The sequence below is a fragment of the Haliotis rubra genome, unplaced genomic scaffold (assembly GCF_003918875.1).
Source record: "Haliotis rubra isolate DU_JTF1 unplaced genomic scaffold, ASM391887v1 Scf281, whole genome shotgun sequence".
NCBI classification, from domain to species: domain Eukaryota; kingdom Metazoa; phylum Mollusca; class Gastropoda; order Lepetellida; family Haliotidae; genus Haliotis; species Haliotis rubra.
This window is the reverse complement of record NW_025766903.1, coordinates 198,981-218,274: the sequence shown is the minus strand read 5'-3', so window position 1 is coordinate 218,274 and position 19,294 is coordinate 198,981. Positions and strand designations below refer to the sequence as shown.

The window sequence follows — 19,294 nt, the reverse complement described above, 5'->3', positions numbered from 1 at the left end:
TGGTGTGGTGTCACCTGGAGATCATAACATCCAGGTCATGGGTCTTCTACAAGAAGCCGGATTATGTGCAACAGCCAATCAGCAATGGAGGTCGACATCTCATCACACCACAGGGCAGTCTCATCATCACTGGAATTGCTGGTCAGGACTTCAGTCGCTACAAGTGTCGGGTCATCTCACCAGGGGGCAACGACAACAGAGTAGCAATGTTTATAGGCATTGAACTTCCCTGTCACCCTGTAGTTCTCTCTGTTGTGATGCATGCAACCAAAGCAAACACTGCACCATGCAATGGCGACCAGTGAAGGACGGTAACAGCCCCATACAGCGATATATCATCCGCCACAGAGATGAAGTCCTAAAATGGCAACAATGAGAATTCCATATAGGTGTTGTATCCAGTCAATGTGTCTCCTTACAGAACAAGTCCCGACGTATGAGGTCTTCAAGCTGTCAGATCCTATAAGCTCAGGATCAGTGCAGTTGACAATGTTTAGGTGGGCAATTCCAGTCAGCCTAAACCAGATCCAGTTCTACCGAGTGTAAGACAAACATTCATAGAAATAGGATTCCATAATCTGACTTGTTCAGGACTAACTGAGTCCACCGATCTGGTCTAGATTCCAAGTGAAGCATTGTCCTAAATCTAACTTGATCAGGACTGTAAATGAGTCCATCGATCCGGTTTAGATAATTGGACTATTAGGACTAATCAATTCATCTATTAAGTTATGCTAACCGACTTGGTTGCCACCAAACAACCTGGTTGGGGATTTTCTTATTCAGATGTATAACCTACTTTAATCATGAGTTACGTGAACTGTCTCGGTTGATAGCACAACACTGCTGCCCAACCCTGCAGGGATTTTTCTCATGTCTTTGTGAGGTCACCCTGTTAGATCCTCCCTTAGCCATACTCACTGCAGTCCTAGTGGGGGGCAAGTCCAGAAAAGAGGGAGGAATGTAGTGATCAGTGCTTCCACACTCGTACATCGGGTAACATTGGATTGGCCATCTGATGCTGCTCGTATGTTTCCGGGTGTGATCGAGGCACGTGATCAACTTACCCGCCAAATCTGACAGGTGACAATTAGCAGATCAAGACGAGACACAGAACCGAACGGACGCAAACTGCTGTATACATTCAGAACGCTTGATCTCCCCATCATCTACGCTTACTAAGCAAGGTAAGCGCCTTTCCCTATCACTAGGCTTTCACAACACTATGCACTCTAACCCCACAGCTACCCAAAGGCAGTTAAATAATATTAAAGGTGAATTAAAGACAAGTCAACGAGGAGCTAAATAGAAAGGAAGTTTATTTTATTCTGTACTTCACAGTAAAAATTAGTACATTATTTCATTACAACAGTGAATATATACAAATATGTAAAATACAGATATATACATATGCAACACTGCCACATATGCATGAATAACTAACATAATCTGTCATTGCATGATGGGTGCCCCTTTTGAAATTATGTCGCCCTGCCCTTTTCGGATCCTTTGGTGAAACATGAATTATTTCTTGTAATGTTCTGTTATTTGACAAAGAAAACGGGATCAGAAACTAGGCAAGACTGTTTGCTCCGACATGTGAATAAGAACAAACATTAAATAATGTTAATGGAGCGGATTAACACGAAACCTGACACGTGGGACTATCTGTGAAGATGTCAGTAATCACTGTGGATGTTACAAAACATGTGATACACGCTTCCGTTGTCTGCAGAATTCAAGAGGTGTGTGTTTTGTTTCTGCAAATAGAATATATACAGAAATGCGGTGCTAAACTGTCATCATAGGCTCCAAATGAGTGCAGGGATTAGTACGTTGGTTGAAATGGTTAGGAAAGGTCAGAGAGGTGGTTTGCTTACCACGAACATTCACCCTAGTCTGTTGTTCGTGACATTATTAAACTATATGAACGTGACTACGTTTTGCCGTTGTATGCTGCTTGTCTGGTGGTCCACGTCAAGTGTCAACATGATTAACGAGCACATGTCCTTCACATTCATTCCGTCTTACTCCACTTGCATAAAGAAGCTGCACAACATGTCGCTTGTCACATTGGTAAGTGTTGCAAACTTACATTTACTTGTCGATATCTCTACGCCTCGCGCTTGTAGATGTGAATGATGTGGGGGAATACCATGAGCTCAATGATGTTCTTGACAAACCAGGAAATATAACCCACACAAAGATACTGCCATGCTGTAAGATATGTAACTCTTGAACTTCACACCAGAAGTACAGTTTTAAGTCGCACGGAATATTAAAATAAGTGTAAATATTCGAGTCTGGACTCGAGCATTCCACTGATTGGCCGTTCAGTTAGTAGTACAAGCATGAGTTGCAGGAGACCATTTCCAATCGTAAGTTCTATATTATACGGCTACCACACACTATTCATCTTATTGAAATACATATTGGGGCGTGGATTTCACTGCATACCAATGTACACTTTTTGAATAGCGATAACTACATAAAGGTGTCTTCAATACATTTCCAGGTGATTCTCTGCTGTGTGACCAGCTGCATTGCGTACAGTCACAGACCTGACCCATGTGCAGTAGGTGTTATTTCCACTCTATTACTGCTAGGGCTGTGTATCGGCAAATATATTGTATTGCAATATATTGCGATTCAGGTACCTGTATTGCGATACATATTGCCATATATTGGGAGCTTAATTGTTTGACAGTGAGTGATACTAATTGTGCATGTCAATCCGATTTTCTACATTATAAGTATTTTAACATATATGTTATGGCACAGCTATCTCAAAAATTGGGTTGCATAGTCAGGATTCTATGTTCTTTTATAATTTTCTGTAAGCATTACAGTATGCCGTTTTGTCATTGAATAACGAATAACATTCGTTGTGAATGAAATTACATTGTATATGTAGATTTTAGTTTTAAACCATAACGATAATCACAAAACTTCATATATGTTTTAACCCAATATAACGGTTCTCAGAAAAATATTGCAATATGTGTCGTTTGAAAAGCGTATTGCGATATACCGGTACTACCTTGGTTCTAAAATTACTGCACGATGTCACCTGAACCATGTGCAGTAGGTATTCTATGGTTCCTTTCTATTACTGCACGATGTCACCTGAACCATGTACAGTAGGTAAATACGCTAGTTCCACTCTATTACTGCACGATGTCACCTGAACCATGTGCGGTAGGTACACTAGTTCCACTCTCTATTACTGCACGATGTCACCTGAACCATGTAAGTAGGTATTCTAGTTCCTCTCTATTACCGCACGATATTACCTGACGCATGTGCAGTATGTATTCTAGTTCCTCTCTATTACTGCACGATATTACCTGAACCATGTACAGTAGGTACACTAGTTCCTCTCTATTACTGCACGATGTCACCTGAACCATGTACAGTAGGTACACTAGTTCCACTCTATTACTGCACGATATTACCTGACGCATGTGCAGTAGGTATTCTAGTTCCTCTCTATTACCGCACGATGTCACCTGAACCATGTACAGTAGGTACACTAGTTCCACTCTATTACCGCACGATGTCACCTGAACCATGTACAGTAGGTACACTAGTTCCACTCTATTACTGCATCGATGTCACCTGAACCATGTACAGTAGGTACACTAGTTCCACTCTATTACTGCATCGATATCACCTGAACCATGTACAGTAGGAATTACACTAGTTCCACTCTATTACTGCACGATGTCACCTGAACCATGTGTGCAGTAGGTATTCTAGTTCCTCTCTATTACCGCACGATGTCACCTGAACCATGTACGCAGTAGGTACACTAGTTCCACTCTATTACCGCACGATGTCACCTGAACCATGTACAGTAGGTGCACTAGTTCCTCTCTATTACTGCACGATGTCATCTGAACCATGTACAGTAGGTACACTAGTTCCTCTCTATTACTGCACGATGTCACCTGAAACATGTACAGTAGGTACACTAGTTCCACTCTATTACTGCACGATGTCACCTGAACCATGTACAGTAGGTATTCTAGTTCCACTCTATTACTGCACGATATCACCTGACCCTTGTACAGTAGGTATTCTAGTTCCTCTCTATTACTGAACGATATCACCTGAATCATGTACAGTAGGTATTCTAGTTCCTCTCTATTACCGCACGATATTACCTGACGCATGTGCAGTAGGTATTCTAGTTCCACTCTATTACTGCACGATATCACCTGACCCATGTACAGTAGGTATTCTAGTTCCTCTCTATTACTGCAAGATATCACCTGACACATGTACAGTAGGTATTCTAGTTCCTCTCTATTACTGCACGATATCACCTGACATATGTACAGTAGGTATTCTAGTTCCTCTCTATTACTGCACGATATTACCTGACGCATGTACAGTAGGTATTCTAGTTCCTCTCTATTACTGCACGATATCACCTGACCCATGTACAGTAGGTATTCTAGTTCCTCTCTATTACTGCACGATATTACCAGAATCATGTACAGTAGGTATTCTAGTTCCTCTCTATTACCGCACGATATGACCTGACGCATGTGCAGTAGGTATTCTAGTTCCTCTCTATTACTGCACGATATTACCTGACCCATGTACAGTAGGTATTCTAGTTCCTCTCTATTACTGAATGATATTACCTGACGCATGTGCAGTAGGTATTCTAGTTCCTCTCTATTACTGAATGATATTACCTGACGCATGTGCAGTAGGTATTCTAGTTCCACTCTATTACTGCACGATATCACCTGACCCATGTACAGTAGGTATTCTAGTTCCTCTCTATTACTGCACGATATCACCTGACCCATGTACAGTAGGTATTCTAGTTCCTCTCTATTACTGCACGATATCACCTGACCCATGTACAGTAGGTATTCTAGTTCCTCTCTATTACTGCACGATATTACCTGACTCATGTACAGTAGGTATTCTAGTTCCTCTCTATTACTGCACGATATCACCTGACGCATGTGCAGTAGGTATTCTAGTTCCACTCTATTACTGAATTATATTACCTGACGCATGTGCAGTAGGTATTCTAGTTCCACTCTATTACTGCACGATATCACCTGAAGCATGTACAGTAGGTATTCTAGTTCCACTCTATTACTGCACGATATCACCTGACGCATGTACAGTAGGTATACTAGTTCCACTCTATTACTGCACGATATTACCTGAAGCATATACACTAGGTACACTAGTTCCACTCTATAACTGCACGATATCACCTGACGCGTGTGCAGTAGGTATTCTAGTTCCACGCTATTACTATACAATTATAGACTCTTGTAGAAGTCGTTATCGGTTTTTATTGACCTGAGTAAAACAATATTGTTTTTCTCAGGTCAATAAAAACTGATATCGACCTCTACAACAGTCTATAATTGTTTTTATTATATAATGAAAGAGACACGGGTTTTAACAGAAACTTTTAATGCACACACTGGCCATCTATCCGAGTGATCTGATTGGCTGAAAAAGTTGGAGAAGCCCCTTCGTACGGGATTCCTTGTCTATTTTTAGTAACCCAAGTCAATATCGTAATTTATCAGAAAACCTCAAGTCAATATCGTGTTTTGTGGTCAATCCGCGTGACGGTTTTTGACCAATCGTGGTACAGGAAAAATACTACCGATATAGTAATGCACGATTTCACCTGACCCATGTACAGTAGATATTCTACTTTCGCTCTATTACTGCACGATATTACCTGACCCATGTACAGTAGGTGTTCTAGTTCCACACTCGTTACTGCGGTAACGATATTACCTGACCCATGTACAGTAGGTGTTCTAGTTCCCATACTGTTACTGCACGATATTACCTGACCCATGTACAGTAGGTGTTCTGGTTCCACGCTTTATTAATGCACGATATTACCTGACCCATGTGCAGTAGGTATACTAGTTCCACTCTATACTGCACGATATTACCTGACCCATGTACAGTAGGTGTTCTGGTTCCACGCTATTAATGCACGATATTACCTGACCCATGTACGGTGGTATATACTAGTTCCACTCTATTACTGCACGATATTACCCTGACCCATGTACAGTGAGGTATGCCTAGTTCCACTCTATTACTGCACGATATTACCTGACCCATGTACAGTAGGTATACTAGTTCCACTCTATTACTGCACGATAATACCTGACCCCATGTACAGTAGGTGTTCTAGTTCCACGCTATTAATGCACGATATTACCTTGACCCATGTACAGTAGGGTATACTAGTTCCACTCTATTAATGCACGATATTACCTGACCCATGCAACAGTAGGTATACTAGTTCCACTCTATTACTGCACGATATAACCACCTGACCCATAATACAGTAGGTGTTCTAGTTCCACGCTATTAATGCACGATATTACCTGACCCATGTACAGTAGGTATACTAGTTCCACTCTATTAATGCACGATATTACCTGACCCATGTACAGTAGGTATACTAGTTCCACTCTATTACTGCACGATATTACCTGACCCATGTACAGTAGGTGTTCTAGTTCCACGCTATTAATGCACGATATTACCTGACCCATGTACAGTAGGTATACTAGTTCCACTCTATTACTGCACGATATTACCTGCAGTTGCCCATGCACACCTTGTTGAACAACTTTACTGCTGTTGTAAATGTAAACGTTTACTTAACAAACTGATCTTGTTTTATACATCTCACAAGGTCTCGGTTGGGGGGATAACTAGAGTAAAGTGTATGTGATATAAAGAGATAAATATAGTAAAGTGCATGTGATATAAGGGGATAACTAGTAAAGTGTGTGGGATATAAGGATAGCTATAGTAAAGTGTGTGTGATATAAGGGATAACTGTCGTAAAGTGTATGTGATATAAGGTGATAACTATAGTAAAGTACATGTGATATAAGGGGATAACTAGTAAAGTGTATGTGATGTAAGGGGATAGCTGTAGTAAAGTGTATGTGATATAAGGGGATAACTGTAGTAAAGTGTATGTGATGTAAGGGGATAACTGTAGTAAAGTGTATGTGATATAGGGGATAGCTGTAGTAAAGTGTATGTGATATAAGGGGATAACTGTAGTAAAGTGTGTGTATTGTGATATAAGGGGATAACTGTAGTAAAGTGTATGTGATATAAGGGGATAACTGTAGTAAAGTGTGTGTGTGATATAAGGGGATAACTGTAGTAGTAAAGTGTGTGTGATATAAGGGGATAACTGTAGTAAAGTGTATGTGATATAAGGGGATAACCGTAGGAAAGCGTATGCGATATAAGGGGATAATTTTAGTAAAGCGTGTGTGATATAAGTGGATAACTGTAGTTAAGCGTGTGTGATATAAGGGGATAACTGTAGTAAAGTGTGTGTGATATAGGGGATAACTGTAGTAAAAGTGTATGTGATATAAGGGGGATAACTTTAGTAAAAGTGTGTGTGAAATAAGGGATAATTAGTAAAGTGCTTGTGATATAAGTGGATAACTAGTAAAGTGTATGTGATATAAGGGGATAGCTGTAGTAAAGTGTGTGTGTGATATAATCTAGCTCACACCTGCTGCACACACAGTCTTGTTGAGTGAACTGACCATAAGCAAGATGTGGTTCCTAAAAGTGAAAAGCAGACACATTAGTAGCCTTTATTCCCTTCGTAGTGCAGCCCATGGGTCATACTACATTACAAAGGTACAGTGTAGTGCAGCCCATGGGTCATACTACATTACAACGGTAATAGTGTAGTGTAGCCCATGGGTCATACTACATTACAAAGGTACAGTGTAGTGTAGCCCATGGGTCATACTACATTACAAAGGTACAGTGTAGTGTAGCCCATGGGTCATACTACATTACAAAGGTACAGTGTAGTGCAGCCCATGGGTCATACTCACATTACAAAGGTACAGTGTGGTGCAGCCCATGGGTCATACTACATTACAAAGGTGCTGCAGTGTAGTGTAGCCCATGGGTCATACTCACATTACAAAGGTACAGTGTAGTAAGCCCATGGGTCATACCATATTACAACGGTACAGTGTAGTGTAGCCCATGGGTCATACTACATTACAAAGGTACAGTGTAGTGTAGCCCATGGGTCATACTACATTACAAAGGTACAGTGTAGTGCAGCCCATGGGTCATACTGCATTAAACAGGTACAGTGTAGTGTAGCCCATGGGTCATACTACATTACAAAGGTACAGTGTAGTGCAGCCCATGGGTCATACTACATTACAAAGGAACAGTGTAGTGTAGCCCATGTCATAATTACTTTACAAATTTGCTGGTACAGTGTAGTGTAGCCCATGGGTCATACTACATTACAAAGGTACAGTGTAGTGTAGCCCATGGGTCATACTACATTACAAAGGTACAGTGTAGTGTAGCCCATGGGTCATACTACATTACAAAGGTACAGTGTAGTGCAGCCCATGGGTCATACTTTACATTACAAAGGTACAGTGTAGTGTAGCCCATGTCATACTACTTTACAAAGGTACAGTGTAGTGTAGCCCATTGGTCATACTACATTACAAAGGTACAGTGTAGTGTAGCCCATGGGTCATACTACATTACTAAAGGTACAGTGTGAAAAGTGCAGCCCATCGGGTCATACTACATTACAACGGTACAGTGTAGTGTAGCCCATGGGTCATACTACATTACAAAGCACAGTGTAGTGCAGCCCATGGGTCATACTACATTACAACGGTACAGTGTAGTGTAGCCCATGGGTCATACTACATTACAAAGGGTACAGTGTAGTGTAACCCATGGGTCATACTACATTACAACGGTACAGTGTAGTGCAGCCCATGGGTCATACTACATTACAACGGTACAGTGTAGTGCAGCCCATGGGTCATACTACATTACAAAGGTACAGTGTAGTGCAGCCCATGGGTCATACTACATTACAAAGGTACAGTGTAGTGCAGCCCATGGGTCATACTACATTACAAAGGTACAGTGTAGTGCAGCCCATGTGATACTACATTACAAAGGTACAGTGTAGTGCAGCCCATGTGATACTACATTACAAAGGTACAGTGTAGTGCAGCCCATGGGTCATACTACATTACAAAGGTACAGTGTAGTGCAGCCCATGGGTCATACTACATTACAAAGGTACAGAGACAGAGAGAGAACATTCACCATTTAACTATTAACGAACAAAGAGGTTCATTGCTATATGAGTAGAAAGAGTTAATTGTAGAGTGGCCACATTACTGAACGACAATAACTTAATACACGTATCTAATGTCGGGAAAATATGGTACGGTATATTTGTGGAATATATTTATATCTGTTGGTAAACAGTACAAACCAGAACGAAATGATGTTTGTCAATGCATAGCATGCCCTATTTTGATAACGGATCATCAATTCAAATCTAATTTGACAGCAATGAGATACTGCTCACAATCGTTTGAAGATATATCATGTCAAACATATCATGTGCAAAAACAACACCTGACAAACCTGACAAACTTCATTCCTTGATAAGATTCCCCACATGGGTACAATGTGTGAAGCTTATTTCTGGTGTCCCCCGTCGTGATATTGCTGGAATATTGCTAAAAGCGGCGTAAAACCAAACTCACTCACTCATTCCTTGATAAAATATGTTCTATCACAGGCTGAAGAATATTGTCACCTGTATCGTGTCCATGTCTAAAGCCTGCTTGGGACGGCAACATATTTCACAGGGAGTAGCTATAGTCCAGAAAGACTGCTTTGCATTCGGGACAGATGCATATAATTTGTCTGATGAACCTAACATGTCACCAATTCTGAAAACGTTGGGATTTAGGTGATCACCAGTTTTTATACTATGGAATAATACTACCTGTACTCCACTATTCCACTAGTCGTACAGATGCAAAGCTAACGCTATAATTAAACCTCAATATACGCTACCAATATATCCTTCGATGTCTTAAAGAATTCCGAAATAAGACTGTCCTCGCCATCAGCCTCGCCTGTCGTATGTCCTTTAAGTTAAAACCAGCATGAGAATTAACAGTTTCACGTTTTTGAAATAATCAAGACACGACCCGAGGACAACGTATTAAACACACTAAGTTCTGTTGTTTGAGAAGAATCTAATGTAAAACTCTCCAAATGTTCAATCAGCTTGAACACCCATATTGCAGATCAAGTGGTGTCCCCCCAACATGGCGTGTAAAGTCCGGTTCTCTCACTGCATCCTGGGTCCATGTCCACCACCACGTCCTGAGTGTGTACCCCAAGGTGAGCACATCGTACATGTTGAATATAGTTAGATAATGCCTTCCCTGATTTTAGTTTAGGTTGCCCGCGTGTGATACTAATCTCCGTGAGTCGAAGCAGTGACCTTGGGATTCCTATAAGTGAGACTTGGCAGTCACACCTCCGAGTCACCACAAATACACTCGCAGATCGTGGAATCAGTGGACCAGGCATCACAAACAGATTTGTAATCAGTGTCATGTTAATATGTCTTCCAGACGTTACACATCAAACATACAACTCAATGTTCAGATTTGTAATCAGTGTCATGTTAATATGTCTTCCAGACGTTATACATCAAACATACAACTCAGTGTTCAGATTTGTAATCAGTGTCATGTTAATGTCTTCCAGACGTTATACATCAAACATACAACTCAGTGTTCAGATTTGTAATCAGTGTCATGTTAATATGTCTTCCAGACGTTATACATCAAACATACAACTCAGTGTTCAGATTTGTAATCAGTGTCATGTTAATTTGTCTTCCAGACGTTATACATCAAACATACAGCTCAGTGTTCAGATTTGTAATCAGTGTCATGTTAATTTGTCTTCCAGACGTTATACATCAAACATACAGCTCAGTGTTCAGATTTGTAATCAGTGTCATGTTAATTTGTCTTTCAGACGTTATACATCAAACATACAACTCAGTGTTTAGTATGGGTAATCTGACCGTACAGACGCGTTACGAGCCAACCTATCTCCCCAACAGTCGCTTCTGTTTCAGTGAAGCTTGGCGTGTGTCCCGTGGAGTCTCCCATCACAGGGCTGTGTACAGCGAGATGTGACCACGACGCCGATTGTCCTGGCGACAGGAAGTGTTGTGGAAGCTGCCCCAGAGTATGTAAAGTACCCATATCAACTGTGAAGAATGGGGTGTGTCCTAAACTCTCCCAGTGCCCGGAGTCCCTACCATCTTGTCCTCTGAATCCACATTGCAGCACAGACCGAGACTGTCCCGGCAACAGGAAGTGTTGTGGAAATTGCCCCAGGATGTGTATTGATCCTGTTGGCTACTGACTTGTATTTAACACTTCAGTTTCAATAAGTATAGTGGCGACCTGTGATGTCTAGTGTTACCTTCAGAGACTCTGCACGAGGCAGTGATGTTAATGATGAGATACATTCCTCAATCACTGAATACTTTGAGTTAGGTCTTGTATTTCCGAAAAGTTTACATAAATGATCAGGTATTTAGATTATCACTTACTCACATGCTTCACATGCGGTGTTAGTTTTTCGTGAGCGTCATCTTCAAACCGAGGCAATAGGCCGATCCAGTCCCCGCCGATAAGCCCCGCCCACTTCGTTTTTGACGTTAGGGGGGACAACCACTGACGAATCACCATGGCGTCACCGCCGGGGAAACGTGACTGCGAACGTTGTTGATGAATTCTCTTGTGGTACTTTGGTATCCGTCGTTTGTGAATGATATTTAAAAAGGATAATTATACGTATTTTATGTTAATAGATTTTAGTTGACAGATTGCAACTGGCGTGTGAAAATGAGTTACATGCCCGATGAAAAATCGTCCCGACCAGCTGCTGAGAGTAGGAAGCGTATTTTCTTTCGTACCAAATACTCTATTTAGCAATTCACGTCCGTCTAAATATCAGATATTAGCAGAGGACGGGTAACTGAATTATGTTATTTGTTTGTTTTTCTCAAAAATTCCCATCGTAATTATATAAAAATCCGTGAACACAACCACGTGTTCAAGTTGCAGATCGTTTCGGTATCTATAAATAGATTGGCGCCTTTATGTATTTATTCGTTGTTCAAATTTAGTTACATCAATAATGTGAAAACATAGAATTCTACCTTTTAATGAACAAAGCAGAAAAATATTTCCCGTCTACTACTTCGTGCACCTTATTTGTCTGTAAATATTTATGTAACAAATCAATCACAGCATAACCTATTTGATCTCTTTGGGGAATCTGGAAAATGTGATTGGGCTTGTAAACATTATGTTTCCATGGATGTATCTGGACATACCCAGAAGAAAATATTCAGCAGCTAATCAGCAGCAATTCTCAGTAAAATGTCCCTCTTCAAAATCAATACACCTTCCTGAAATGACACCGTATATAAGGAAATCCTTTCCAGTTTCATTGTCTATGTGTACTTTGATGTAGAAACTTAATTTACAAACTTCCACAATACTGGACTTCATGAACTGCCAGCATGTATGTACAGGTACGTCACAGCACCAGAACACAAAGAAGATCCAGGATACAGTCTGCACCTGTACACTGACGCATCTTCCAGAAATAGGAAACCTGTGATGCAAAATCTGTGACCAGAGGATCCACAGTTATCCAAACAATTAACTAGGATTGAAATAGAATGTTACACAAACTACAAATATCTGCCTTTTCTTCAGAGATATGTAACTGCTAACTACTAACGTCAATAAGGCACAAACAATATATCCTATGTTCAAAGCTTTTTGTCAATAAAATTACATATTGACATCACTGTTTCTTAAATAATGATAATCTTTGCTTTATTATACCTGAGACCATATCCCTAATGGACATAACACTAATTTTGATCTATTTCCTTTTCTGAGATACTTACTAGTGTCATCAAAAAATATATTAAAATTGTTTCAAAATTTGGTAAAAGTCATGAGAACTGGTTAGGAAAACAGACATGAAAATGCCCTGAAGCTTTCACCTCCTCCAAACCAGTGTGCAATTTAATATAAAGCTCATTTTCCAAATATCCGGGGCGGTGGGGTAGCCTAATGGTTAAAGCGTCGGCTCGTCACGCTGACGACCCGGGTTCGAATCCCCACATGGGCACAATGTGTGAAGCCCATTTATGGTGTCCCCTGCCGTGATATTGCTGGAATATTGCTAAAAGCGGCGTAAAACCCAACTCACTCACTCACTCACTCCAAATAACCATCAACAAACCTTGAACAATTGTCCAACATCAACATCTTAATAATAAAGTTAATATTTGTATAGCGCCTGTTCCAACATATTGCTCAAAGGCGCTTAGGCGAAGGCTATGTTGAACAAGTAGGTTTTTTAGTTGTCGTTTAAACTGGTCGAGATTGACAATGTTCTGAATGTGCCGAGGAAGACGGTTCCAGAGCCAGGGCCCGGCTTTGGAGAACGATCTATCTCCATAGTGTCTTTTCCTAGTCATAGGAACATCCAGTGCTCTTGATGGTCTTGACCTTAGCTCTCTCCCTGGAGTGTAGGTTGATAGGAGTTCACTGATATACTCAGGAGCTAGACCATGCAGCGATTTGAAAACAAACACCAGGATCTTGAACTGGATACGTTGTCACTGGCAGCCAATGGAGGTCTCGTAAGACCGGGGAGATGTGATCTCGACGTCTGGTGTTGGTGATTACTCTGGTTGCACTGTTGTGCACTCTCTGGAGTCTGGAGAGTGAGTATTCCGATGCCCCATACAATAGACTATTGCAGTAGTCTATGCGAGATGTGACAAACGCATTAACTAGAGTCTTGACTGCATCCGTACCAATATGCTTCTTGATCAAGCTGATGTTTCTCAGACGGTAGTAGCATGACCTGCATACAGCATCTACGTGTCGCTCAGATGACAAGGATGACTCAAAAACCACACCTAGATTCCTTGCTTGAGAACTGGGCTTAACATCACAGTCACCAAGTTTCAATGGGTGGGAACTGAAAGTTTGAAAGCAAAGATTTGGATCCAAAGATAATAAGTTCTGTCTTGTCGGCGTTGAGTTGGAGAAAGTGCGTGGACATCCAGTGCTGGATCTCCTTGACACAATCTACGATGGTCGCCTGAGCATTAGCAACAGAGGATGGGTGGAATGGCCGGAAACCCATGTAGATCTGGGAATCGTCGGCATACAGATGAAATCCCAGATTGTATTTTCTGACAATGTCTCCTACAGGTAGGGTATACAAGGTGAAGAATAGTATGGGACCTAATACCGAGCCTTGTGGCACACCGTATACAAGCTTCTGCTTCTGTGATTCTTTGCCGTCGATGATTACAGATTGGAATCGGTTGCATAGGTACGACTCAAACCACTTCAGAGCATCTCCAGTAACACCGACACGAGTCTCCAGGAGGGACAGCAGAATGGAATGGTCGATGGTGTCGAAGGCTGCTGAGAGGTCTAGTAGCACTAACGCAGCTCAACAGACATTAGCAAATCGTTCTGGACACGTATCAGAGCAGATTCCGTACTGTGACCTAACTTGTAGGCTGACTGCATAGTCTCGTGTAAGTTTCCAGTCTTGAGATGAGCTTGGAGACGACTGGCTACTACACGCTCTATGAGCTTAGATAGAAACGTGAGGTTCGACACAGGCCTGTAGTTCTTTAAGATATCAGGATCTAAACTAGGTTTCTTCAGGAGGGGTCTTATAAGTGCTTCCTTCAGACATGGAGGAGCTTCACAACTTGTCAGTGAGAGATTTACAATTTGTGTTAAAGTAGTATAGATCTCATCTGCTGCCAGTTTCAGAAGCCATGTCGGTAATGGATCCAATGAGCAGGACTTAGTTGGACATTTCAAGAACACTTTCCTTATTTCGTCACATGTGGCAGGTTGAAAAGAGATAAGTTTCAAAACATGGAGATATGCTTGATGATGTGAGTCACTGCAGATTTTGTCAGCATCTACAGCTTGATTATTCACTAGTCGGGATCTGATCTTAAGGATTTTATCGTTGAAGAAAGACAGGAATGTTTCAGCCATTTTTTCTGCAGAAGCGTGGGCTGGGAGGGTGTTGTTCTTTTTCCTGAACAGCAGATTGTTACTTGCACTAAACACTTCCTTCTGGGATTTCGCTTGGTTGATGACGCTGTTGTCGTTTGACTGCTTTGCTTCATCTACAAGCTGATTGACCAGGTTGCGCTGAGAACTGTATATCTGACGATCAATCACAAGTTTTGACTGTCTCATCTTGTGCTCCAGCATCCTACGGAGATTCTTTGCTTGACGAATGCTTTCATTACACCAAGGTGTGCTCGGGCGAAGGTTCACAGTTTTTGTCTTAGCAGGTGCGTGCTTGTCAAGGGTCTCTGTTAGTACTCTGTTGTACTAATAAACACCACTTCGGCTCACTCTTCAAATATTGGTAACCTCCTCAAAAGCCGATGATTTGTAAGAAGTATGACATCAAATCTGGGTTAAATATATGTTTCAATATTCATTCCAGTTACATGAATAGTCAACTGAGATTTTTGTAACATATTCTGTTTCAAGACTGAATAATGCCTGACCTGGGTGTGACCAAAACGTAGCCCTTTTTTCAAATTCTCTGGATGTTGAAATGACCTTATTATGAGTTATGATACTAGTAATCACTTTCAGAATACTTTTATTAGTAAATATATTACTATAAAAGCCACAGATATCTTAAAGCAGGAGTCAACAAGTTAATTAGTACCAAGAAAAAAGAATTATCTTGTAACAAAAATTCAAAACAAATGATGTTCTGATATTTAAGAAATACACTGTTATTTCACTCCGTTTAAGATTCCAGAAAGTCACTATTCTTCTCACATAGTTTTCGTCTCCGATCCACATAGACTGATATAGTAAGGTAATTCAATTCAAGGTTCAATCTCTATAAAGAAATTCTGAAATATTTAAGGCATGGTTTTATAGACACCCATTTGAATTAATTTGGATATTGCGTGAAAGGCAATTGCTGACATTGATTATATTTCCGTTTGAATAAAAATATTACTCCTCGAATATTTTGCAATATTAACAGGTACTATCAGTAGGCCTTCAGATTGTGCTTGTGAAACCTTGAAACATCAAAAAATGTGTGACAAATTTCAGAATATCTAAGAGCGAAGGCAACAATATCCACCACATTGTTCTTTCATGTAACAACTTTTGCTATTTCGCTCGACCCTAACCGAAATAGGATCGCTGTCAGATTTGTTTACATTGTGTCACGGCTTTCTCGCATGTCTCATTTCAGCTTTATGGCGTACCAACTCAATGCCCAGTATTGGCTAAAAACGTTTAGCAAAAGCATTTTTGTAGTTACAAGAATTGTCCGTGTTTATAACACTTGCAAATTCTTAAACTGCTATTTGTTGTCATCCATTGGCAATGATTTTGCACGTGTGCAAAAGTGTGGAAATTCGTACAAATTCTCACCTTCGAGCAGACGTAGGTTTCGTGAACGATGGTGCCGACACTTAACTGATTGTGAGACCTATCGCACTACTTGATCCGCCTCAAATCTTTTGTCTTGACCGTAATGGCTTTGTCAAATGTACACATCAAATTGCAGCAACATGTAATAGATATAGTGATACATGTGAATGGCATAATTCGAAGCACATCGCTTTGGAGGCACCGTTTGACCCCGGAAGTAAGTCTGACAAATCCACAAAGCGCACCTGGCCTGCTTCTTGGCCAAAATTGACGCATGCGCCAGTATTGATTGACAGACTGGATCGGTCTATTGTCTGTGTTGGAGCCAACATGGAGGAGTGGACAATATATATGTAAGAACATACGAAACCTGTTAAATGTTTGTACTTCTGTGTGCTTATAAAATAATTACTTTCGACAGAAACAAGTTTCGAAATGTCACCCTCAAGCGTGCACTCAGACGATCCCTATCATTGCTGGGGTCTCCTCAATCCATACTATCAGCAGATGTAGTCTCTTCAATCCATACTATCAGCAGATGTTGGTAGTGATATCATTTCGGTTGAAGAATGTCAGACATTCAGCAGACATAAAATGTATGTTGATCTCAGTGTGTGTTGGCCTCAGTGTGTGACACACATGAAGCAAGGATGGTGGCTGGGGTAACCTTCTACTTCGGTCCTACCCTAGACACACACGAAGCAAGGATGGTGGCCGGGGTAACCTTCTACTCCGGTCCTACCCTAGACACACAAGAAGCAAGGATGGTGGCTGGGGTAACCTTCTACTCCGGTCCTACCCTAGACACACACAGAAGCAAGGATGGTGGCTGGGGTAACCTTCTACTCCGGTCCTACCCTAGACACACACGAAGCAAGGATGGTGGCCGGGGTAACCTTCTACTCCGGTCCTACCCTAGACACACAAGAAGCAAGGATGGTGGCTGGGGTAACCTTCTACTCCGGTCCTACCCTAGACACACACGAAGCAAGGATGGTGGCTGGGGTAACCTTCTACTTTGGTCCTACCCTAGACACACAAGAAGCAAGGATGGTGGCTGGGGTGGCCTTCCTACTTCGGTCCTACCCTAGACACACAAGAAGCAAGGATGGTGGCTGGGGTAACCTTCTACTTCGGTACTACCCTAGACACACACAAGACAAGGATGGTGGCTGGGTAACCTTCTACTCCGGACCCTAGACACACACGAAGCAAGGATGGTGGCCGGGGTAACCTTCTACTTTGGTCCTACCCTAGACACACATGAAGCAAGGATGGTGGCTGGAGTAACCTTCTACTTCCAGTCCTACCTAGACACACATGAAGCAAGGATGGTGGCTGGGGTAACCTTCTACTTTGGTCCCTACCCTAGACACACAATAAGAAGCAAGGATGGGGGCTGGAGTAACCTTCACTTTGGTCCCACCCTAGACACACATGAAGCAAGGATGGTGGCTGGGGTAGCCTTCTACTTTGGTCCTACCCTAGACACACATGAAGCAAGGGTGGTGGCTGGAGTAACCTTCTACTTTGGTCCTACCCTAGACACACATGAAGCAAGGATGGTGGCTGGAATAACCTTCTACTTCGGTACTACACTAGACACACATGAAGCAAGGATGGTGGCTGGGGTAACCTTATACTTCGGTCCCACCCTAGACACACATGAAGCAAGGATGGTGGCTGGAGTAACCTTCTACTTCGGTCCTACCCTAGACACACATGAAGCAAGGATGGTGGCTGGGGTAACCTTCTACTCCGGTCCTACCCTAGACACACATGAAGCAAGGATGGTGGCTGGAGTAACCTTCTACTCCGGTCCTACCCTAGACACACACACAGAAGCAAGGATGGTGGCTGGGGTAACCTTCACCACTCGTTCCTACCCTAGACACACATGAAGCAAGGATGGTGGCTGGGGTAACCTTCTCCGGTCCCACCCTAGACACACATGAAGCAAGGATGGTGGCTGGGGTAACCTTCTACTTTGGTCCTACCCTAGACACACAAGAAGCAAGGATGGTGGCTGGAGTAACCTTCTACTTTGGTCCTACCCTAGACACACATGAAGCAAGGATGGTGGCTGGGGTAGCCTTCTACTTTGGTCCTACCCTAGACACACATGAAGCAAGGGTGGTGGCTGGAGTAACCTTCTACTTTGGTCCTACCCTAGACACACATGAAGCAAGGATGGTGGCTGGAGTAACCTTCTACTTCGGTACTACACTAGACACACATGAAGCAAGGGTGGTGGCTGGGGTAACCTTATACTTCGGTCCCACCCTAGACACACATGAAGCAAGGATGGTGGCTGGAGTAACCTTCTACTTCGGTCGTACCCTAGACACACATGAAGCAAGGATGGTGGCTGGGGTAACCTTCTACTCCGGTCCTACCCTAGACACACATGAAGCAAGGATGGTGGCTGGAGTAACCTTCTACTTCGGTCCTACCCTAGACACACATGAAGCAAGGATGGTGGCTGGGTAACCTTCTACTTCGGTCCTACCCTAGACACACATGAAGCAAGGATGGTGGCTGGGTAACCTTCTACTTCGGTCCTACCCTAGACACACACATGAAGCAAGGATGGTTGCTGGAGTAACCTTCTACTTCGGTCCTACCCTAGACACACATGAAGCAAGGATGGTTGCTGGAGTAACCTTCTACTTCGGTCCTACCCTAGACACACATGAAGCAAGGATGGTTGCTGGAGTAACCTTCTACTTCGGTCCTACCCTAGACACACATGAAGCAAGGATGGTTGCTGGAGTAACCTTCTACTTCGGTCCTACCCTAGACACACATGAAGCAAGGATGGTGGCTGGGGTAGCCTTCTACTTTGGTCCTACCCTAGACACACATGAAGCAAG

At 42.1% G+C, this 19,294-nt stretch overlaps 1 protein-coding gene across 1 annotated transcript; it reads left to right on the top strand.

Annotated features, from left to right (window-relative positions):
- The first annotated feature begins 1,989 nt into the window (after nucleotides 1–1,989).
- Nucleotides 1,990–12,135, top strand: LOC124281246 (perlwapin-like). The gene is made up of 4 exons (XM_046717273.1): nucleotides 1,990–2,076; nucleotides 2,516–2,575; nucleotides 10,158–10,254; nucleotides 11,006–12,135. The coding sequence occupies exons 1-4, from the start codon at nucleotides 1,990–1,992 to the stop codon at nucleotides 11,296–11,298; spliced, it is 537 nt and encodes a 178-aa protein (XP_046573229.1). The 3' UTR covers nucleotides 11,299–12,135.
- Nucleotides 12,136–19,294: the final 7,159 nt, after the last annotated feature.